The sequence below is a fragment of the Lygodium microphyllum genome, chromosome 27, assembly GCF_053477565.2.
Source record: "Lygodium microphyllum isolate KBCC chromosome 27, Lygodium_microphyllum_v1.1.10, whole genome shotgun sequence".
NCBI lineage: Eukaryota > Viridiplantae > Streptophyta > Polypodiopsida > Schizaeales > Lygodiaceae > Lygodium > Lygodium microphyllum.
In genome coordinates this window covers 84,617,290-84,641,512 of record NC_141161.1, presented here as the reverse complement: position 1 = coordinate 84,641,512, position 24,223 = coordinate 84,617,290, and the positions used below count along the sequence as shown (strand labels likewise).

At 45.4% G+C, this 24,223-nt stretch overlaps 1 protein-coding gene across 6 annotated transcripts in view; it reads right to left on the bottom strand.

The window, feature by feature from the left end:
- The window catches only part of ATZW10 (centromere/kinetochore protein, putative (ZW10)), a 148,761-nt gene extending 126,551 nt beyond the window's left edge, over window positions 1-22,210 (bottom strand). For all 6 annotated transcript variants that reach the window (XR_015689163.1, XR_015689162.1, XR_015689164.1 and 3 more), the window contains exons 1-2: window positions 21,483-22,210; window positions 20,825-20,971 (exon numbers count right to left, since the gene is read on the bottom strand). Coding sequence is in view for 3 of the 6 variants with exons in the window: in XM_087669741.1 (XP_087525867.1) it covers window positions 20,825-20,971; window positions 21,483-22,103 (768 nt within the window). In the remaining 3 variants the exon portion in view is untranslated. The remainder of the gene's footprint in view (window positions 1-20,824; window positions 20,972-21,482) is intronic.
- Between the last annotated feature and the right edge of the window lie 2,013 nt (window positions 22,211-24,223).

Here is a 24,223-nt window from a genome sequence, read left to right as displayed (position 1 = left end):
TAGAGAGAGAAAATTCAGAGTTTTGCCGCGAAAAATTGTGAGAGTGCGCAACGGAAGAAGAACACGAACACAGAGGAGGAGAGAGAGAAAGCAGAAAATGAAGGAAGAAAATCTGCACTGACTGAAATGAAATGCTGAATACACCAAAGTGGACTGATCAGTCCCTGCACGCAGCCCGGAGCGTCAGTGAGGGCACCAGAACAGACTGGAAGCAATGGCAGCACCAATGCCGGAGTGGGAGAGGAGGGAGTGTGTGCTGAATCTGCAGAAGAATGTGTAAGAGAATGACTGGGGGGGCTGCTATATATAGCCCCAAACCAGCCAAAACTGACCGACCTGCCCACAAACTGGCGACTGCACACAAACTGGCCGACTTGCCCAAATATGGGCCGACTGCACACAAAAAAGGCCCATTTTGGGCTGAGTGCCACCCGAGAAGGGAATGCAGACTAAATCAGCAAGCACAAAACTGACAGAGCTCCTTTGTCTCCTGCCAGACTCTGACAGGAGCTCACAACTAGGAGATGACAGACTGAGAATGAAAAGAGAGCAGGCTAACACCCCCTCTTAGATCCTGGGAGGGTCTAAAGACCTAACAACCGCATGTGATGAAGCAAAGAAGCTTGAGTGTAAACGCCCCGAACAACGTAGTATGCTTAACAATTATGATATTCACTTGTTTTCGAGATTTAATATAAAAGAGAATGAACACTTAAAGCTGAAAATAAAAATTACTCACAAAATTACAGCCATGAAAATGTAAAAGTAATGGAGACAAGATTGAGGGTTGAAGATGGGCAACCCCCCCCGAAGGAATGTATTTCTGCTCAACCCAAGTCCCTTAGGGAAGAGCTCAGTTACAATCAACCTGAGAGTGAGAAGAAGTAATTCTCACTCTCACAAGATCATGCAAAGATGTACAAACACACATGCATTATCTATTATGCAATGATAAGAACTGATTTCTTTACAGTATGAGAGAAGAAAAAGGGAAAATCAGCCTTTGTCCATCGTTGATCAACAGTACATGGATAGGGCTTGCTTCTTGTTGTTAAAATGGAAGAAAGAGCTCGAGAAGGAGGTGCTGTAATGAATTTACAGGCTTGCTGTCCTGTAAAACAGCAGTGATAGAAGAGGGAATATGGAGGAATTTGATAATGGAGAAGTGGGGGATGATGATGGAGATGGATGGGGCCAGTTTCTGGCTATCTGTGGGTGCTGTACATGAGTTTACAGCAAAGAAAAATGATGTTGAATGAAGAAAAACGAGCTCTTATTTATAGGAGAGGGGAGAGCTAGTACAAAAGGGAAAAGTGGAGTAGCACAAGACAAGTGTTCAGCCACATGTCATGAGATGTGACAAGTGGTGGGACACTTGGAAACTTGTGTGACAAGTGTCTTGACACTTGTCTCTTCTCTATGGCCTTCCTTTTTGGGTTGAATACTGGCAAGAATAGAAACAACCAAATTTAGTAAGCACAGTCAGAGTACAGAACTTGCTATTTTTAGAATGACATCCCTATTTTTTAGGACTAGCATTTTTAGGCTAATTCAAGGCACCTAAAATTTAGGGATCTCCTAAAATTTAGGGACCCCCCAATATGGGTGTCATATGAAAGCTTTTTCCGTATACATCGCAAAAATGGTATCCGAATCTTCATGTGACTTTCCTATGCAAAGAAATATGCATTTCAAGCTTTCAACCCACACATGCACATTATACAAGCATTTTATGATCATGCCATCTTGTTGATTGTAACTGTCTGTTCTGGTAGATCTAGCCCACACTTCAAGGCATCAATCCTTTCTGTGTGCGAGTCTAACCCTGATATGCGTGAGTTCTAGTCACAGGCGCCCAATCGGGCCATATAGGTGGAAGTGTGAACTATCTTTTCTCTAACCCACCGCGTGGGTCCACCATAACCTGTAACCACTCATCAGTGGCCAGCTCCAATGCACTTTTCTTTATATCTAATTAGTGCAAAGGAAATAAATTTAATAAATCATTATATAGACAAATTAATGAAAAAGGATACAATTTCTGTTTCTATAGGGTTGTGACATTGAGGCAAAGGCTTCGTGAAGAGATCAGCCGCATCGGCCGCCATGGGACAATAGGCCACCACCAACTCCGAATCCACGATCCGCTCTCGAACATAGTGATACTGAACCTCAATGTGCTTCGTGCGAGCATGAAACACCGGGTTCTTCGCCAGAGCAAGGACACTCTGGTTGTCCACGCGCAGCTCCGTAGGTCTTGGCTGGGAAAAGCCAATCTCTGCAAGCAAAAAGCGACGGAGCCAAACTGCCTCCATAGCGGTCGAACATAGGGCCCGATACTCAGCCTCTGTAGAAGAAAGTGCCACAGTAGGCTGCTTCTTGCTGCTCCAAGAGACACCACCGGATCCAAGGGTGAAAGCATAACCTGTAGTGGATCGTCTCGAATCCACATCACTTGCCCAATCAGAATCACTCCATCCAGAAAGAGTGATCCCATCTCCATACATGATCCCGTAGAATCGAGTCCCCTGTAAATACCAAAGAACACGCAAAGCTGCCCTCCAGTGATCCTGTGTAGAAGTCTTCATAAAAGAAGACAACAAAGCCACCACAAAAGAGATATCCGGCCGAGTGTGAATCAGCCAGATGAGAGAGCCTACAAGGCACCTGTAACGAGTGGCATCTGTAAGGGGGACTCCAGCTGCCAAAAGCTTGGACTCAAGGTCCATGGGGCAAGAAATAGGCCGACACGCGACCATACCAAACTCCGAAAGAAGCTCGGAGATGTACCTGTGCTGCGAGATAAAGATGCCCTGTGCCATCTGATAGATCTCTAGTCCTAGAAAGAAGTGAAGGATCCCTAGATCCGTCATGTCAAACTCCTGCTGAAGAATGGACCGAGTATGCTCCACCTGCTAAGTGTCATTCCCTGTAATGATAAGATCATCGACATACAAAATAAGGAAAACACAAAGAGAACCCACAACCCGTAAGTAGAGGTTGGGATCATGAGCGGAGCGCTGAAAGCCACTCTGTAGAAAGAAGCGGTCAATCCTCTGGTACTAAGCACGAGGAGCCTGCTTCAGGCCATAAAGGGCCTTCCGCAGCCTGTAGACATGATCCTCCTTCCCCTACACAAGAAAACCAGGAGGCTGTGAAACATAGATCTCCTCCTCAAGGACGCCATTCAGAAAGGCTGACTTGACGTCCATCTGATAAACAGGCCAACGGTGGTGAGCTGCAAGAGCCAAAATAACTCGAATGGTAGACATCCGAGTTGTAGGAGCAAAAGTCTCAAAGTAGTCCAATCCTACTCGCTGTGCAAAACCCTTGGCAACAAGCCTAGCCTTATGCTTGTCCAAGGAGCCATCTGCAAGATACTTGGTCTTAAAGACCCATTTCACACCTATCACCTTCCTTTTCTTGGGACGCGGTACAAGCTCCCAAGTGTGGTTCCGCTCGATGGAATCGAGCTCTACCTGCATAGCCTGTCTCCAAATATCCTGTGCAAGAGCCTCCTCCACAGTGGAAGGCTCGGAATCCCGAAGAATCTGAGACATAAGAGCATAGTTCACACAGAGTGAACTATCCCGCTGGGCTTGTAAGCGGGCTGATCTGCGTGGACCTGTAGAAGCAGCAGGAAAGTAACACCTGAATTCTACATGAGCCGGCGATACCATAAGAAAATCCTAAGAGACTCCTCCTGCTGCGAGGGAGACCGAGTAGTCTCCGGAACCTGCAAAGCACGTGTCTGCGAGGGACTCCCCTCATCAAGTGAAGGTAGATCCGCCTCATCTGAAGAAGGCTCCCCATCTGATGGCTTTGGATCCCGAGAAGACTCCTGAGGGGAGTCTGAAGGGGTGGAAGAACTCGTAGAAGAAGGAGTCATATCCGCCAAAGGGGGAGGGGAAGCCGTAGTAGAAAGAGGAAGGGGAGGGGTGGGGGCGATGACAAAGGAGGGGTGCTAAGAGGTATCCTGGAAGTAAGAGAAGGTACAGAAGGTGGGGGGTGGTCCGTCGATGTCGAAGAAGCACCTGTAATAGAACCATCAATCGGATCCTCGAAGGCCGAAGCCTCATCAAAGATCACATCCTTGCTCACCTCAATCTTCCGTGTCGTCGGGTCGTAGAGCCGATATCCCTTCGTGGTCGTGCTATAGCCCACGAAGATAAGCTTTCTCGACTTAGAGTCGAGCTTCGTCTTCCTCTTCTTCTTGTCCACATGGACAAAAGCATCGCACCCAAAGATGTGAAAGAGGGACACGGAAGGCTTCTTCCCAAAGAAAGCCTCATAAGGAGTCATGTCCTGTAAAGCCGAAGTCAGAGAGCGGTTGTGAATATACACCGCTGTAGCCACCGCCTCACCCCAAAGGAAATGAGGAAGACTCCTATGCTCCAGCATAGATCGGGCCATCTCCACCATGGTCCAATTCGCACGCTCCACCACACCATTCTCTGATAGTGTGTTCGGATGGGAATACTCCACCCGAATGCCGTGATCCCTGCAAAACTGAGAGAAAAGATGAGAAGTGAACTCGCCACCGTGATCAGCTCGAACGCCACGAACTTTGGAAGTTGTTTGTGTCTCCACAAACACCTTCCACTCGCAGAAACGGGAGTACGCCTCGCTCTTGTACTCCAAGAAATAAGGCCACACATAACGACTGAAGTCGTCCACAATCAGCATCAAATACTTGGCCTTCCCAAGGGAGGCCGTGCCCATAGGTCCGCAAAGGTCGGTGTGAACCAACTCAAGCGGAGAAGTAGCCCTCCTAGAAGCAACCTGAGGGTGAGGCTGCCTATGCTGCTTGCCCCTCAAGCAGCTAGGGCACAAAGTGTGAAGAGAAGGGAAATCTGGAAGTCCCTCCACCATCTTCCTCCCAGAAGCCCACCGAATAGAATCGAGGTTCAAATGACCATACCGAGAATGCCAAAGCAGCCCAAGCTCATGGGAAGCCCTCGCAGCCAAGGCTGTGAGCTTATAAAGCCCACCCTCCAGTGTACCTGTCCAAAGAGCATCACCTGTAGAAGCATCCTCCACTGTGACTGCATCCTGTGTAAAAATGACTCGGGTACCTAGCTGAGTAAGACCATGCACAGACAATAGGTTAAAGCCCAAATCGGGTACATAGAGAACTTTGGCAGAAGAAGACCGCCTGTCAGAAAACATAGGTAGAGTCCCCACGTCTCGAACAGGAACTGTAGAATTGTCACCAATGATGACAGAGCCCCCTCTGGAACGAAGATCCTGAAGCCAATCCTGTCGGAAGGTCATATGTAAAGATGCTCCACTGTCCACGAGCCAAGGCTTCTCCTGAGTGGTAGAAACTAGGGTTATATCCTCCTCAACAAAGACATGCACAAACGCAGACTTTGTCGTGGCTGGGGCCACCTTTGAGTCCTTCTCCTTGGGCTTCAAATGGGGTACTTCTGCCAACACTTCTCCTCGGGATGAGTAACCTTCCCACAGTAGGGACATTTGGGCTTCTTCTCCTTCGCATCCTTCTTGTCCTCCATCTTCGTGATGTGCTCCTTCATGGAAGAAGAATCATCAAGACTGAGCATCCGCAACTTCTTCTCCAAGGAAATCTTGTGGGCAAACGTCTTATGCTGATACAAAGACGCAAGCTTCTTCCACACTTCCGCCGCGGTCTGTAACCTGTGAACATGTACAAGAACGGAATCATGTAAACTCATAAAAAGAAAAGAACGGGCTCGAGAGTTGAGCCTATCCCACAAGGCTGCACGGTCCATAGAGGCTCCATCTGACGAATCCACGGGGGGACGGTCGATGGGCGAAGAAACAAGCTCCCATAGGTCGAATGTATCAAGGATGCACTCCACCTTGCACGACCAGAGGGAGTAGTTGGAACCATCCAACTACCGCACATCTGAAGCAGTCTTCACGGAAGGCACCTTCACGGTAGATGGAACCCTTTGAGATGCATGGACTGAAGAGGGACGAGTGCGAGGAGTCTCCTTCCGACGTCAAACTCCTGATAATCTCGCATCCGCTCAGAGGAATGATGAGAAAGGAGCTCATCCTCTGAGTCGTCAAAGCCTGAAAACTGGTAAGACATCTTCCAATCTGCAAAATACCAAACACCAAAGCAAACTGTGCCGAAGCCGAAGTATGACCAGCAGTATGGTCACCAACCACCAAAACGCAGGCTGTGATAGCGTACAAACACCTGGATCTGCAAAACGCAAAGGTAGCTGATGAAGATCACCAGAACAGAAACCGCCAACACCAAAACGCAGCCTGGGAGTGGGTCGCCAGCAGGAGATGAGCCGCCAGGAGTGGAAACGACCACCAGATCAGGAAAATGCAGCCTGATGATGTGTCGCCCAGCTGAAGGAGAGGCCGCCCGATGGTAAACGCAAGCAAGAGGGGGTCGTTTGATGACGTGGCAGCCTCTTGGAGGAGTCGTCTGCAGCAAACGCAAGAAGAATGGCCACCTGGAGGGGCCGCCTGGGCAGTTGGAGATGAGGCGACAGCAGCAGAAGAGGGGTGAGGTATCTCTCCACAAGGTTAGGTCCTCCGTGCTCTCAGTCAGGCTCTGATACCATGTGAGAGTGCGCAACAGAAGAACACGAACACAGAGGAGGAGAGAGAGAAAGCAGAAAATGAAGGAAGAAAATCTGCACTGACTGAAATGAAATGCTGAATACACCAAAGTGGACTGATCAATCCCTGCACGCAGCCCGGAGCGTCAGTGAGGGCACCAGAACAGACTGGAAGCAATGGCAGCACCAATGCCGGAGTGGGAGAGGAGGGAGTGTGTGCTGAATCTGCAGAAGAATGTGTAAGAGAATGACTGGGGGGGCTGCTATATATAGCCCCAAACCAGCCAAAACTGGCCGACCTGGCTGAAACTGGCCGACCTGCCCACAAACTGGCCGACTGCACACAAACTGGCCAACCTGCCCAAATATGGGCCGACTGCACACAAAAAAGGCCCATTTTGGGCTGAGTGCCACCCGAGAAGGGAATGCAGACTAAATCAGCAAGCACAAAACTGACAGAGCTCCTCTGTCTCCTGCCAGACTCTGACAGGAGCTCACAACCAGGAGATGACAGACTGAGAATGAAAAGAGAGCAGGCTAACAAGAATGACTAAAAATCAATCAAATGCAGCTATTGCCCTGCTACAACAGCATTAAATATTGTCGCCTATAGTTGAGACATCCAAATCAGCTATCACCTTATACTTGGATGCAATCGCCTAGCTGTGGAGAGTCTGAATTTGCAATCGTCTCCTCAAAACTCATTCGTGGCTAGCTACAATGGCTGAAAATAGGCTGGTCATGGCTGCTGGCAACCTTCCCAAATGATTTTCCTAGCATTATCCATCATTAAATATTCATTTTCAGCCTTTAATTACTGAAAATTAATCTAATAATTATTTCGATGCCCAAAAAAATAATCTGACTGGCCAATAATTAAATTGGCTAGGTATCAATAATTAAATTGGCTACGTATCTTCCACTCCCGAGTCTCTCTGTGTCATCTTTGACCATTAGATCGGTGTTAGGTACCATTAAACGCCACATCTCTAGTGTCACCAACTAACACTTACGGCTAAATGAATGACCTAGGCCAACAATTGACACCGGATACCACCAAGTACCTGTGCAACATAACTTATAGCAACTTTCACCTTTGACATCCTGTGATTTTCTCAGGTCCCGAGCTCATATATTTACTAATCCCAGCTGCACCTTAAATGTGCAACATTTACTTGACCATGTGATTAAAAATGAATCCACATGTTAAGTGAGGTTTCAAAAATACATGTCCTCATAACATTACTAGGTCTCTCTGCCAGAGTGCAGCGATGCGGAAGCGTGGGACCAAGACTGAGAGAGAGAGAGTGAACACAAAGTGAAGAGAGAGAGAGAAAGAGACAATGGAAGATGAAGATCTGCTGTATAAGGTGTGCTGTATACAAAGATATGCAGACATATACACGGGCGCAGTGCACGGGACTGCATGTCTCCACCTCGACGATGCAACCTGCTGTTCACCTCGAAGTACGCTGCAGTCTGCACGAATCTCCAGCCTGAAATCTGCAAACAGAAGTGTTGAAGAATGTGCAGGCTGCCGGCTATAAATAGCCAGGAATAAAGCGAAAAAATATGACAGGTCGGCTGCATTAAATGCAGTCGACTGGTACAGTCCGACTGTACCACCAGACTGCCACGTGGCCTAGCTGCGCCGCCAAGAACTGATCGCTAACACCCCCTCTCAGGGCCTGGACGGGGCAAAAGCCTGAGGGATGGGGCATGGCTCCGAAGTAGAGCCTGGGGAAGCGCCTTCGTAAACAAATCTGCAAGATTGTTCTCCATCTTGCAATACTCCACCACGATAGTCTCATCCAGAAGCTTCTCCCTGATGAAGTGGTACTGGATCTCTATGTGCTTCGTCCGGGCATGAAAACCAGGATTCCGTGCCAAGGCAATGCAACTCTCATTGTCGCATCGCAGAAAAGTAGGACGAGTCTAGGGACAGCCAAGCTCCTCCAACAATCTCCAAAGCCACACAGTCTCACATGTGGTGGAAGACGCGGCCCGATACTCCGCCTCAGTAGACGAAAGGGCTACCGTGGGCTGCTTCTTGCTACTCCATGAGATAACACCTGTACCCAAGGTAAAACAGTAGCCTGTAGTAGACCGCCTTTGGTCCACATCACCAACCCAATCCGAGTCGCTCCAACCTGCAAGTACAAGATCTGAACCACCTGTGCCTGCTGGATAATGAATCCCTAAGTCAAAGGTCCCCCTCAAATACCGAAGTATCCGCTGAGTAGCCTGCTGCCAATGCACCGTCTGAGGTTCACTTATGAACCCCGCCAAGAGACCAACAGCAAAACAAAGATCAACATGAGTGTTGAGGAGCCAAATCAATGATCCAATCAACTGACGGTAGAGGGAAGCATCCGTCAAGGGAGAATCTGAATGTGAAGTGGCCTTCCAATTCGGATCCATAGGAGTAGAAATGGTCCGACAATCCTTCATCGCAAAAGAAACCAAGAGCTCCTGTACATATCTCTGCTGAGAGATGAAAATCCCCCTCTGAGACTGATAAATCTCATGGCCCAAGAAGAAGTGGAGTAGACCCAAGTCCGTCATCTCGAACGCCTGATGTAAAGCTGCCTTCGTCTCTTTGGCCTTCTGTGCATGATCACCTGTGAGAATCAAATCGTCAACATACAACACAAAAAGCACACAACCAACCTCGGAAGTGTGTACATAAAGCTGCGGATCGGCCTTGGAACCCCGATATCCCAACTATGGCTGAAGGAATGAGTCAATCTTCTCGTTCCATGCACGCGGAGCCTGCTTGAGGCCATACAAGGCCTTCTTTAACCTGTAGACTTGCCTATCTGAAGATCCAAAGCCAGGAGGCTGCTCTACATAGATCTCCTCCTTCAAATCACCATTGAGGAAGGCCAACTTCACATCCAACTGGTAGACAGGCCAGCCAAGGCAAGAACAGCTCGAATAGTCGCCATACGAGCAGTGGGGGCAAAAGTATCATGACAATCAATCCCTGGGCGCTGTGCAAAACCTTTAGCAACAAGGCGAGCCTTGTGCTTGTCCAAAGAACCATCGCTAAGGTACTTGGTCTTGAAGACCCATTTGACGCCGATCACCTTCTTATGCGAGGGGCGAGGCACAAGATACCAAGTGCCATTCCTCTCAATAGCCTCCAATTCGGCTTCCATAGCTTTCTTCCATGGTGCGGACTGTAAAGCCTCCTTCACGGAGGTGGGCTCTCGATCCTGCATAACACGGGTCATCAAACAATAGTTAGAGCAAACAAGCTCCGTAGAATGTGCCTAGTGCCTCCGTGACTGCCACAGACCATCCTGCGGTCCCCGCTCCTCAGGGACCCCCTCGATCCTGAATCTCGGAGTGTGTCACGGGCCCAACGAGGAGGAGGCCGGACCTCTCCTCGTCGCTCTCCATCAGCTGAAGACTTTGGGATAGCCATCGGTGGTAACTCCTCAGGGGTGACCGGTGGAACAGTAGACTCTGTATCGGAAACAGAATCAAAATCAAAAGGCGTTGACTCCAAAGGGACTGTCTCGGGAGCCCAACTCTCCCATGGATCTCCAAGAACGGGATGCTCCTCACTCGCTGCTATGGCCGGAACCTCCACGAACCGCACATCTCGACTAGTGTACACATCCCGCTTGACGAGATCATACAAACGATAGCCTTGGGACTGAGAGCTGTAGCCAACGAACACTTGTCTTCGGGAAGCCGCTTCAAATTTATCACAATGAGTCTTGGGAATGTGAACATAAGCATCAATCCCAAAAACCCTAAAATAAGAAACATCGGGCTTAGTCCCAAACTAAGCCTCAAAAGGTATCATCCCATCAACAGCCGAAGTGGGGGATCGGTTAAAGATGTGGACTGCAGTAGCCACAGCCTCGGCCCACAGAAATTGAGGTGTCTGTCGGTGCTCCATCATGGTGCGCGCCATCTCAATCACACTTCGGTTCTTCCGTTCAAGAATGCCATTTTCTTGAGGAGTGTTGGTGTTAGCAAACTCCTGGTGAATACCTTTATCTGCACAAAAACGAGCAAACTCATTAGAAACAAATTCACCACCCTTGTCGGATCACAAGGTCTTCAATCGCCGGCCCGATCGGTTCTCCTCAAAGAGAAACCAATCCTTGAAGTGGAAGAAAGCCTCCAACTTCAACGCCAAGAAATAGACCCAAGTCATCTTGCTGTAGTCATCTACGATCAACATGAAGTACGAGCTCCCTTTCAAGGACTCATTCAGCATAGGGCCACAAAGATCCGTAGATACAAGCTCCATCGGTGAAGTAGATCACCGCGAAGCTTTGTTGGGAATCGCATCCCTATGCTGCTTCCCACGAATGCAGGAGACGCAAGGCTGCTGGCTTACCACTATGTCCGGCAACCCTCCAACAAGCTGTCTACGTGACGCCCTCCGAAGATAATCATAGTTTAGGTGACCAAACCGAGCATGCCACAGCTTTGACTGTGTCTGAGAGGTAAGAAGAAGAGTAGGGAGAGCGGTAGAAGACGTCAATTTGTAGATATCATTCTCCTCATATCCTGATGAGAGAACCTTCCTTGACCCACGATCAAGGACTCGCACCGAATCACTGTCAAACTCTACCAAAAGTCCAAGTGAACAAATCTTATGAACCGAAAGTAGATGATACCCTAGACCTGGCACATGCAACACCTCTGAGGTATGGGTACCACCACGTCCATCTGAAATAAGCTGCATCTCACCCCGTCCTGCAATAGACACCGAAGAGCTATCTCCGATGAGAATCTGCCCACGCGAAGGTCGCAACTGGGCAACACCAACTGATGAAGGAGTCATGTGCCAGGAGGCACCACTGTCAACGATTCACTCTCAAGCCTGGGGGACTGTCATCGCAGCATCAGAAGCCTTCGGTGTAGAGTCCTCAATGACTGCTAGATGAAGAAATGCGGTTGATGAGGGTGCAGCCACCGCTCCAGAATCCTTCGAGTCCTTCTTGTTGGTGTCCTTCTTGTCTTTATCGGGGCAATCCTTCTTCCAATGGCCGGTCTTACCACAAATATGGCATGTGGATTCTTTGTCATTGTCCTTCTTTGACTTGTTGTCCTCCTTCTTTTGGTCCTTCCCCTTCTTCTGAGAGGCTTGACCTATCAAAGCTTCCGACTTGGAAGCATGCTGTCCCTTCAGTTGTTCCTCTTGGTCCAAGACCATAGAAACCAACTCTTCCCACCGAAGAGTAGACTCACGCCCTGAAGCAATAAGGGCGGAGTAGAAAGCACCGAATCGTGGCGGCAACTAGGACAAGAGTGTGATCGCCATGTCTTCGGAGGAAATCGGCTTCCCCGCATTCTGAACCTGCATCTGAAGCTGTCTAAGCTTGTTAATGTGCTCCCGCAACAAAGAAGACTTGTTCACAGGCAAAGTCCGCATCTGCACCTCCAAAGAAACCCGCTTCATAAGGGTCATCCGGTTATACATCTGGTCAAGCTCCAGCCATATCTCCCGAGCCACCGTCAAGTGCTCGATGTGGGCTATCAGGGCTGTAGTACAAGACAGAAAAAGAAAAGAACGAGTCCGGGCATTCAGTTTGTCCCAGTGAGACTGGACCTTGGCCAACTCCGCACGAGCATCGGAAGAGAGTTTGGACCCAGCTCTCACCGAGGGCCGGTCAATCTCCTCCTGTACAAGCTCTGCCAAATCATAAGACTCAAGGATGGCCAACATCATCACGCACTAGATGCGGTAATTGTCGCCATCGAGCTTTTGATCTGAGGGAAGAGCCGGTAAAACAAGCACCTTCCGATCCACGATCGTCTGGAACTCCAAGTCAATCTCTGTAGACATCTTCACCTGTAATGCCTGCAAAAATGCAAAAGCAGGCCCCTCTGACTGTGAAAACGCAACCTCCTAGGGCTCTTTCTTCCGCGTCCCGAATCTTCTTCACCCGCCGGAGGCGATGAAAAAGTAAAACCTGTACTTGAAAGCTGAAAACATAGCCTTCCTCCTCTTCAAACAGCAGCAAATTCACCAAGTGGACTCCTTTCCCACGCGCCCACGCTCGCTTCAGCCTTGTTCAGATGCGCAGCCCTCCCGCTCGCCCTCGAACGCTGGAAACGCAGTCTTGTGTCACGATGGAATCTCCTCTTCAGGTAGGTTCTTCACTCAGTCAGCCCTTCTTCACTGCTCTGATACCATGTCAGAGTGCAGCAATGCGGAAGCGTGGGACCAAGACTGAGAGAGAGAGTGAACACAGAGTGAAAAGAGAGAGAGAGAGAAAGAGACAGTGGAAGATGAAGATCTGCTGTATAAGGTGTGCTGTATACAAAGATATGCAGATATATACGCGGGTGCAGTGCGCGGGACTGCGTGTCTCCACCTCGACGATGCAACCTGCTGTTCACCTCAAAGTACGCTGCAATCTGCACAAATCTCCGGCCTGAAATCTGCAAACAGAAGTGTTGAAGAATGTGCAGGCTGCTGGCTATAAATAGCCAGGAATAAAGCGAAAAAATATGACAGGTCGGCTGCATTGAATGCAGCCGACTGGTACAGTCCGACTGTACCACCAGACTGCCACGTGGCCTGGCTGCGCCGCCAGGAACTGATCGCTAACACTCTCTTGAACTAGTTGCCAAATCAAGGCATTGACTTCAAAAATTCGACTAAGAGCATTAGCAACCATATTAGTTACACCCTTCCTGCTACGAATTTTGAAGTCAAACTCTTGCAAAAGCTTCGTCCATCTCGCCTTGTGGCCACAAAGATCAGGCATATCACATAGGTATTTCAATGAGTGATAATCCATCCAAATAATAAATTGGGCATCATACAAATAATGACGCCATGGATAACCACCAAAAAGTCCTTCTCTTAGGTGGTATAACGTGTTTGGACATCAGCGAGCTTATGGCTCTCAAATGCGATAGGTCGGCCATCCTCATAAAGGACAACACCTAAAGCATAGTCGCTCACATCCATATGAATCTCAAAAGGTTTATTTGGATTGATAATCTGCAACATAAGTACTGTGGTAACTAGTCGTTTCAATATTTAAAAACATTGATCGAGCTCACTAGTCCAAACAATGGATGGACTAACTACTTCTTCTTGTGATGAATACCCTTAAGCAAACATGTTAAGGGTTCAGCAATATAAGCATAGTTCTAAATGAATTTCTAAAAAAATCTAATAAAACCTAAAAAAGATTTTACTTGCCTTATGGTCCCTGAAATAGACCAATCAAGTTCTACTCATACCTTCTCAAGATCAATTCGAATGCCATCAATCAAGATGGCATGACCAAGATATAACAACTCCATGTGAAAGAATTTACACTTGGATATTTTAGCAAACAATTGCTCGTCTTAAGAGACGTAAGATGATATGCAAGTGTTTGGTATATTCCTTCAATGACTTACTATAAATAAGGATGTCGTCAAGAAAAATGACTATCCACTTTCTTAGATATGAATGAAATAAATTATTCATCATTTATTGAAAAGTTATAGAAGCATTAATCAATCCAAAAGATAGGACCAAAAACTAATAATGTCCATATCAAGTTTAAAACGTAGTTTTCAAGACATCCTCTAAAGCTATCCATATCTAATGATACCCAAACCTTATATTGATTTTTGTGAAAAGTGCGTACCACAAAGCTAATCTATAAGATCATCCATCCTTGGCAACAGATATTTATTCCTAATGGTCACCTTATTGAGACCCTTGTAATTGACACAAAAGCGTATCATATCATCCTTCCTTTTTGCAAAAAGGACAAGCACATCCCATATGGGGATTTACTCAGCTCAACATAACCCTTAGCCAAGTAAGCCTGAAGTCACCTAGCTATCTTGTCCTCCTCTTTCGAGCTAAACCTATAAGGTTTACCAAAAGACAAGATGGCTACCAGGTAAAGTTTCAATCCTATGGTCTAAAGCTCCACGAAACGATGAAAGTCTGTCAAATAGCTCAAACGGAAAAAATCAACATACTCATGTAATATCGGATCCAACCATTCATACATGTTTGAGCTCATATTAAGATTAATATTTAAAAAATTTGAATTACATTGATAATCAAACGATTGAACTTTTTTAACAAAACAAATATAAGTAGTAACAATTAAATCAAAAAAACATTGAGTAAACTCCATTGCTCAATCATACATATATTATTTTTTGTGATTCCATAGGGTAAACAAACCTCCATCACATGGAAACAACTATCAAGCTCAAAAGAAAATACATGATTTTTATAATCAATATATAAGGAGCTTTTTTCAAAAAACCATGGCATTCTAAGAATGGCATTCACATAGTCAAGGCTCATAAGTCGAAAATCCATGATTTGATGGTACTATTGGATCAAAAGATCCAAGTCTAGCACTATCCGATCCCAGCAATCCACCGTCAAGCCCTCCACGTATCAGACACGATAAACTCAATCAATGGGTACCGACCGTGCAGAGTCGTAAACTCTGCATCAAGTAAAAGGAATTATGAATAGAACCATTATCAAATAAAATTGTAACGTCTTGGCTATTTATATGCCTTGTGGCCTTTAAAAGGTCATGCAGGTCAAAAACAATTTATTAATGGGACTACTGTTGCTATTGCAAGCATTAACAAAACATTCTTCAAATAAAATTTCAGAAGAAATACCTAGAGCCTCAAGAGTATTTATCGAAGTCTTGAAAGAAGACTTTGCCTTTTTTCTGGGGACACTCATGACCACTGTGAAAATGATCCATCTAATGGCAACAGGCGAAACAACGGCCCTTCGAGCAATCCTCTTTGCAAGTAACCTTACACTTGCTGTCTTTCTTCTTATGCAACGCCGAGGTGAGCTAATGAGTTGCTACCAAGATAGGTGACTTCTTTGACTTAAAGATTGAGACAACTCAATGGGAACCCCAATCAGCTCGCTGCCCCTACTTGCAACCATAGTATTATCAAAAAATTTCACATACCTATAGATGTCCTCCAGAAAGTGAAGATGATTGTGGAACACCTCATTCTAGTAATCCAATGGCAATCCAAAAAGATATCCCATGTAGAGCAACACTTAAGGATCATCTAAGGCCTTCATCTTATGCAATAAATCTTTGAATTCCTGAGAGTATGCATCCAAGCTCTTCTTCCCCATATCAAGCTCAAAGAATTTTCAGAAATTTTGAATCCAATCATCGGTCACAAAACGTTCTGAAAAATGGATTGAAAATCAACCCAAGTCACCGGCTTAGGACATCAACTTGCCCACCAAAGCGTACGCCTTCCCCTATAATATGATTTGTATCTACCCGATGCATTAGGCATCATCGAACTGATACAAATCAAAATACACCATCCATTTGCCCAGCCATGCATCAATGTTTGTCTCATCACATTCCTTCTCTCCTTTGAAGGGATCGGATTGGAATTGAAGAGGCAATGTCCTTATGATTGTGGACACAAATTTGAAAATGGGGAGTGCGAAGCTTGACCAATTCGCACTACATTTCTTTTACTTGAGCTTGGAGAATCACCACAATAGACGAATCTCCCTTTGACTTGAAAGAAAAAGAGGCTTCAAGATGCTTCTTGTGTGTGTATTCGGGTTCAAACAGAACAGGCATCCTCCATGTTGAGGTTCAATGGGAACAAGAAGCATATCAAAGAGAGACATCGTGTGAGAAGCCATGATATAGATAAAAGAGAGAGGAGTAGAGAAAAGAAAGAAATTTCAGAGAGAGAGTTCGGGGATTAAAGAGCCCGAGAGGAGAGCAAAGGAATAAACAATCTGCATTTAATGCAAAACTAGATTTGTGTTTCTTCTTTTTTTTGTATGAAAATTTTGACAAGCAGGATGGTAACCGTGTTCAAGCAAGAAGATCTATTTTTAAAAGGCCACTCATTCGGGCTACAAGGTTTCGCAACTCCCCAAACTCCAACCATCAAAACAACCAAAAAACTATTGTGCACAAGATCACCCCAATACAAAACCCAATCATGGGTATAAAAACAAAAAACATACCTTGCTCTCGTACTCACCACCTGCAACACCTGTCCCCTACGCACGCCTCTCCTGCCAGCAATGTCCCATACCACCCTTAATGAGATAAAGGTGTACCTATCAAAGCGTAAACCATCAGCACTCCGTGGGCAAAAGTGGTTTTGTGCTCCTAGCTCCCTGGACTTCAACCATCGAAACAACCGAAAAACTATTGCCCACAAGCATCACCCCAACACAAAACCCAAGCATTGGTAGCTAGCAGCACTCTAGGTCATGACCACATCCCAAAGGTTGGCATCCCATACCACCAACCCATACCCTCCCAGTGTACGGATGCATTGGCCAATAAGCCAAGAGTTCAAGGGTGGTGACCACACAATGAATGCACTCAGTAGGGTCTTGAGTCCTATAAATTGAACTTGGTTGTTGTAACCCCAAAGTGTCCTTAGTGCATTTGCACTAAATCGCTTCATAACCACCATGATCAATGCTACAAGCACCTATCTAGATGTCCGGCAACATAACACCACCCCAAATCAGCCAGAGCATCAGTCCAAGGGTGCTCATCAGTTGCTCAAGAATCTACCAAGACTATAGAGATAGTGGATATCTTCTTGCAAATAGCCCTATTCAAAGAGTCTTATAAATTTTCTTTTCTTTCTAATGCAAGGGAGGGTTTTACTCCAGTATATGCTCATGTTTTTTAATGACAAGGAGGGAAAAACATAAGATCCTCCATAAACAAAAGCCACACAAGGCAAGACATGGGTGACAAGGTATCTACAAGTAAATGATGAAGTGTATGTGAGGGTAATGATGAGATATGTGCTACGTACTACCATGACATAGCCATATGAATATGTCGCAAATATGGTGGATCCAAAGTCAACCACTCTATGACAAGATAAAAGGGAATTATACTACACAAATACAAGGATTTTTTATCCTTCACTAAAGCCACCCTTCTTCTTTTCATATACTTGCACAAGGTGCGTCTCAATTGGGACACTCAACTAACGAGACTAATCACCTCTCAATTGAGCAAAGACAAACCACTCAAGATACGACAAGTCATCTAAATTCTTCATCACAATCAAGTTTGGTGGCAAGTTAGTACAATCCATTTGTGTATGATCCTAATCATGCCTATATTGCTCCTCCTATTATGCAAGAACTAACGATCACCATGGAGACCCAGATTAGTACCAATATGGATTTGAAGCCACTCTATGATCAAATATGCTCCAAAAGGTACTCCATTATTTTCCATTTCATTTGAGTATTAGTTTGGTGCTTCACATTCACAATTTTCGCCCTTCTCTCCCACTTTCAATGCACATTTAGATTCATCTATATTAAACTTAGGACTCTGCTTTAGCCACATCATAAGGTATCCAATCTTAACACACATTGTGTTTGATCCACATTTAGGCTTTAGGCCATCATTAGCTACTCAAAGGAGTGCCACTTTGCACCATTGTGATTTGTTGCCAGGAATGCGACCCATGCACTATGCGCCTCGCGCAAGCCCACAAGGGAGTCACACTCTATCCTTTGGTGCAGTTGTGTGAGGCAAGTTTTGAAAGCTTAGACTTGAGCTTCCTTTGGGTCATGAGACAAGGCTTCCTTTGGATCTTGTTCTTGAGAGATAAGGCAAGGCTCACCCTCAAGTTGCCCCTTTTCCCAAAAGGAGATGTGTACTACTGTTGATACAAAACTTGAGACTCGTATACTTGCATGGGCATATCTACCTCTCAAAATCCACTAGATGCAATGATGCCTAATGGTCATGGTTGCATTCTAAGATAAAGCGGCCATCCTATCCACGCCTAGCAACCTGACAAATGTTCCCCACTTCAATTCATAAACCAAGGCCTGCAAAACAAGAGTCTCAAATGTATTTTGGGGGGTACGCAGTTTACTTGTATCCACAAACTAGCCAACTCTGTTTCTATTTCAAGATGCCAAGTGAGCAAGGATTCAAAGGGGGGGAGCAGTGGACTAGGTATTAGCCCCCCACCCTCAGCCTCCATATCCATGATCTCACAATATCCCAACACCCCATTGGATTTGCAATTGATCATGCTTATCTCTCATTTACAGTGGATCTTCAATACACACAAGAAAGTGGCCCCCATACAATTCTCAAACACTCAAGATACTACTTTTCTAAGGAGACAACAAGCAACTACAGACTATTGTATGAGATCTACAGACTATTGTATGAGATCGATCCCCACACTCCACTACCCAAGCTACAACAATAGATACATATTTTCCTCATTCATGGCCCACACAACAAGCTCCTTCCAGGGAGATACCCTAAAACACTTAGTATGATGAAGACTGACGTGAGACTAAAGCACATCTACAGAGGGAGATAGCACTAGGAGCTACTAATCATCATAGACATGTGAGGACACTCTTTAGATGCCTCATACAGCAGAAGAATAGAGCCTTCCTCAGCCAATTGGAGAGAGATTTGTACCACCTATTCTTGAGCCAAGATTCTAGAAAGGCATGGAGACTTTTCAAAGAGCATTGAAAGACCACACTTATCACATCCCCTAACACATGGAGACGGTATGCAACCAGCCTATACACAATACCAAATCAGTCCCTTCTCCCAAGTCTATAGACATCCCACGGTCAACCATTTTCTTCACAGAGAAGATGGTACGGGAGGCCATTAACACATTACACATAGATAGGGCATAGGATCATGATGGATTGGTAGTTGAGCACCCAATATATACTAGAGATATAATGGAAAAACTATTGGCATGCATGTTTAATAGAGCCATGTATGAAGGCTTCCCTATGAGCTAGAGCACTAATACCTTGTACCCATCCTCGAGAGATCCTACCTCACCCAGTAACTCTCGCACCATCATGGTTGGCCACACATTGGCCAAATTATATGCCTCCGTCCTTGAGCAAGAATTGAGTCATTGGGCAAAGAGAGTGGACCTCAGAGCACGAGGGTAGACTAGATTAAAGAGGGGTTTTTTGACGCTAGATCAAAACCTCGCACTTAGAGCCCTTATTGAGGAGGGTAGAGGTCACAGGAGACAAATCTACTATTTCTTTGTGGATTTCAAGTTTCCAAACTGATTTTGACACAATACCCAAGGCCAGACTGATGCATAGATTATACAGCATGGGAGTACCTAGACAACTCATTTGGGATACTCTAGCATTATATTAGCATGTAGTTGGCAAAGTATGGACATCTAAGGATCTTTCATCCCCTATTCACTCCACCATTGGAGTGGAGCAGGGATGCCCTCTCCCATTGACACCTTTTGGACTATACATTGATGAGATTTTGTACTATATTTGTAGAGGAGATTGAGAAGCCCAACTAGCTAGTACTTGTATACCATGCTTACTATACAAAGATGACATCATGGTGATAGCTTGCTCCCCACAGGGGCTACTTGCTGCTATTAGCAGTCGTGTGCCTTGCACAGTCATCTCCTCCTTGCGAACCTTAGTCTAAGTCTGACGGGTACATTAGGAGCTCTGACATTCAGTCTGAACAGAGGAGGAAGCTCTGACATTCAGTCTGACATGTGTTTGACATTCAGTCTGTGTTTGACAGAGGAGGCAGCTCTTTCTAAAGCATGCATTTCTTTTTCAGCCGGATTTAGGAGTGTTCACACTGGCTGGTTATTTTCCAACTCAATGCATTTCTTTTTTAGTGGGTCTGGACTGCATTCACACTAGCCATGATGGGGCAACCAGCATTATGATGGCAATCTGCATTTTCTTGATTATTTTATTATTATCTGCTGGTCGGCCAGCATTTATGGCAGCCCACTACTCAGGTTGACCAATTTTTGGGTTATTTGGCTATTTATAGCAGGCCCAGTTAGTTGGCTGATCATTCACAGATTCTTCTCCATCTTTCCATGCTGCCTTCCATCATCATCGTCGTCATCATCTCTCTCTCTCTCTCTCTCTCTCTCTCTCTCTCATCCATCCATTCAGTCATGCATATGCAACTTTTTTAATGATCCGTATTTCATATCATTAAGGGTACAAAAACAAGATAAGTGATACTGCTAGATGCATCAAAATGCAATATGTTCAAAGTCATTATAGACCAAAGAGTATTGGCATGAAACTCGGGAGCTGCAAAGCACAAAGTAAGCACTTGCAGCTAGGTTGAGATGCATAATGAAAAAGAAATCTAATGAACCCAAATTTCAATTATCCAAAAGTTTGATTGCTTTCTAGTTCAAACATCAAATAACATAGGTGATGATATCTAGCAAGAGAACTAACTCACGTCCATAGCTGTGAGCAATGTATCAATGAAGATTCTGCTCGACACCAGGGATTCCTTTCTGTTAACGTAAACATTCAGTTGCAAGCTTGAAGAATCTCTGTCCAGAACAACAGTCTTGGTGAACATTTCTGCCGAACTCTGTGCTATCTGCACCCATTTCAAACAAGAAAGGGACCCGCAAATCATAACTTCATATGACCACTAATTTGGCAGCCTTTTACACCGAATCCTCACCAATCATGTTTCCTTTCTCACAATCGTGCTCAGGCCTCACTCAATAACAAGCACCATTGGAACTTATCTCTATCTGAAAATGAACGGCAACATGGTATTCCTTGGTACGTTAAAGCTAACCTCTTTCAGATAATTTGTTTCGTGTGAAAGTATTAAAGATAGACTTCAGATCACTCAGATAGAGCAAAATCACACGCACAAGCTATAATGCCATTCAAGCTTTCCTTCGAAGTGTCAGGCAATGAATTTCAACTTGGTAGAATAAAACATCAATTCTAAAAGGTCCGAAGTACCCCAGATAGCACATATACTAAAATTTGGGATACATGCAACACACACTCGCTCTTTCAGTGAGCTAGAACCTACAATTTGTATGTTCAATGGGGACCTTTAAAGAGTCGACTTACATAAAACAAACATTCACCTGGGAAAAGATGTTACGCCACAATTGTCCCAAGAGGGCATAAGGCTTAGCCTCATCCAGATGATCAACTTCCTCATCTTCGTCTTCCACATGAGGAGAAAGTCCTAGTTCGTCCTTGACCTCCAGTAAATCCTGTATTGCTTTCAAAAGGTCCCCTTGAGGAATTTGATCTGCAGCTGATGTGACCTTCTGGTGCAAAATGTTGATGCGTTCAACAGCAGCCAACGCCTTCTTCCTCTCTTGAGCGTCCAAATAAGCCCGTCTCAGTTGCTCGACCAAGTCACATAGCTCCACACAAAGAGAGAACGCGCCTGTTGAATCTTGCTTCTCTGCATTGAAGTGGCTCAAAAGGGAGTCAAAGCCGCTCAAGATGCTCTGGAATTCCGAAACTGCGGAGCCAGCGCGGTTGATCGCGTGGCCGAAATCGTGGTGCTGCGACGTGATGCAGCGGCGGACGCTTCCCTTCACCTCCTCGGACCGGATAAACATGCTGTTCATGAGAGCTTGCAGATCGGGTGCTGCGAGAGGAGCTGAGAGATCGAGGCTATCCTTGGATCCTCGCAACCCTAGCACGCGCCCGACCTCTTCCATCACAAGCTGTGTCGCGCCTCCGACCTCCATTATCGCACAGGAAGCTCCGCCGTCCCCCGCCCCCACGCACAGCCAGCCAGCGCCTTCTACGCACGTTCTCGTTGCGCCCCAAAAACGCAATTTGTTAAATCGGTAAATTAAAATGTGCGAGATTGTTTTAAATACTTTGTTCGCTTTTGTATCTATACCTATACCTTCTTTCCATATCTATCTACACTATCTCTTATTTGAGGATTTCCCAAAGCTCTCTCACCACACCTCACAACTTTGAAGTACATAAAGTCGGGTCTAATATTTATATTTTTTAGTGTATCATCTATTTTTATCTTATTTGAAGATTTCTCAAACCTCTTGCTAGATCTATCAATTTCTTAATAGCGATTGTTTGATGAGATTCGATCTCTCCCTTTGGTGATGCAAGTGATGGAGATGAGAAGTGTGTGTGTGCATGTGCGTGTGCGTGTGTGTGAGCACAAGAATGGAAAAGCCAAGTAGCTACAAAGAGCAACTGCAACAGTGGTGGAGAAAGGGACCAACGAAAGTGCAACTGACAACCCATCCCAATAATAATAGCACGACCAGTGAAAAACCAATACAAGTGGTGAGAGCATCAATAAGGTCATGACTCCAAGCCCCCCCCCCCCCCCACCTTGCTCATCTCAACCTTCTCCTCTCTCTCTCTCTCTCTCTCTCTCTCTCTCTCTCTCTCTCTCCATGCACACGTGTTTGTAGGCTAGCCAGCTATAGAAGGGAGCAGGCTATAGGAGCACTAAGCACACTATGCAAGCTCCATGGGGCAACTAGCATGGCAAATAGGGCAAGCATGAAACAATAGAATAGCAAGGTGGACAGAGGAGTGGGTTGAGTAAAGAGTTGATAAAGAAATGAGCAATAAGGCTTATAAGAAGGATGAGACGCTGAGTAGGTGATAGCAAAGTAGACTAGTGTGGTAGCACGAGCAACACATTGTAGGAGAGAGAGAGAGGGAGGGAGGGAGGGAGAGGGAGAGAGCCAAGCATACAAGCAATAGTAGAGGTTGGCGAAGGAGGAGGTGCAGCCAAGAAGATTAAGACTACAAGAGCAATCATTGTCCTACATGAACCAAAAGAGGAAGATATAGCTAACTATAAGCGAAGAGGTAGTACATTATCTAGGAATACCTTCCCTTGTAAGGATATAGGATGGGGAAGTGGCATTGTGCGAGGAGTTTATGCATGGTGGATGAAGTGCATACGATGGAAGCTAGTCCCTATGAGTCTCAAAGACACTAAAGCACTTAGCTATAGTTGTGTCAAATTGCACCATCATCATGTTTCTCACGTATACAACTATTAGTGAAGGTTTGAGCATCTTTGGATGCATATACTTGCAAATCTAGCTCTCTGACCAAGATTTTTGTTAATTAATGTAGTTTGCCACAATGCAAGTTGGCATTTGTTTAGAAGAACTCTATCTTATGTGTGTAAATGCTCGTGGAAGGGTCTAATGGTTGAACAACTGACTAGAGCTCACTTTGATCAACGATGCTCATTTGCCTTTACTACGTTCCACCATGCAGCCCTCCCTTGACCTTAAACAATCTCCTATTTATTTTTTTCTACTTCCAAAAATCTATTATTGGGACATGTAGTTAATTTTGAAGGCTTTGAGTAGGTTTGGATTTTTAGATGAAAGGTAGATAGGGTGAGCAAGAATGAGAAGCAAGAGCTATGGAGGTTTGAGCAAGAAGAGAGGGCAAGAGCGTATGTGGAAACTCCAAAATAGTCCATAATGTATGACTATCTTCCCTTAATCTATTGTCATTGTAAGAATAAAGAATAAAGTGATTATGATAGATGGCCACCCCCTCACAATGTACATATGTGTGAGCAATAAGTACAATATAAATATAGGTGGCTAGGCGCACAAGTAGCCTTTAACCCCTAATAACCTCCTACTTAAAGGTGAATGTGCTTAAGCAAGGAGGAAATAAGAAAAATGTGACAAAGTACAATGTATACATATAAGTACAACAGAATGAGAAATAGATGTCATCTTATCCTACACCCATTATCTTCCTAAGAAAGACATAGCATTCAACCAAGAGACTTTGAATGACTAGCTATGTAGGATTCTCGTCTATAGAGATATTGACAAGCTCTATCTACTTG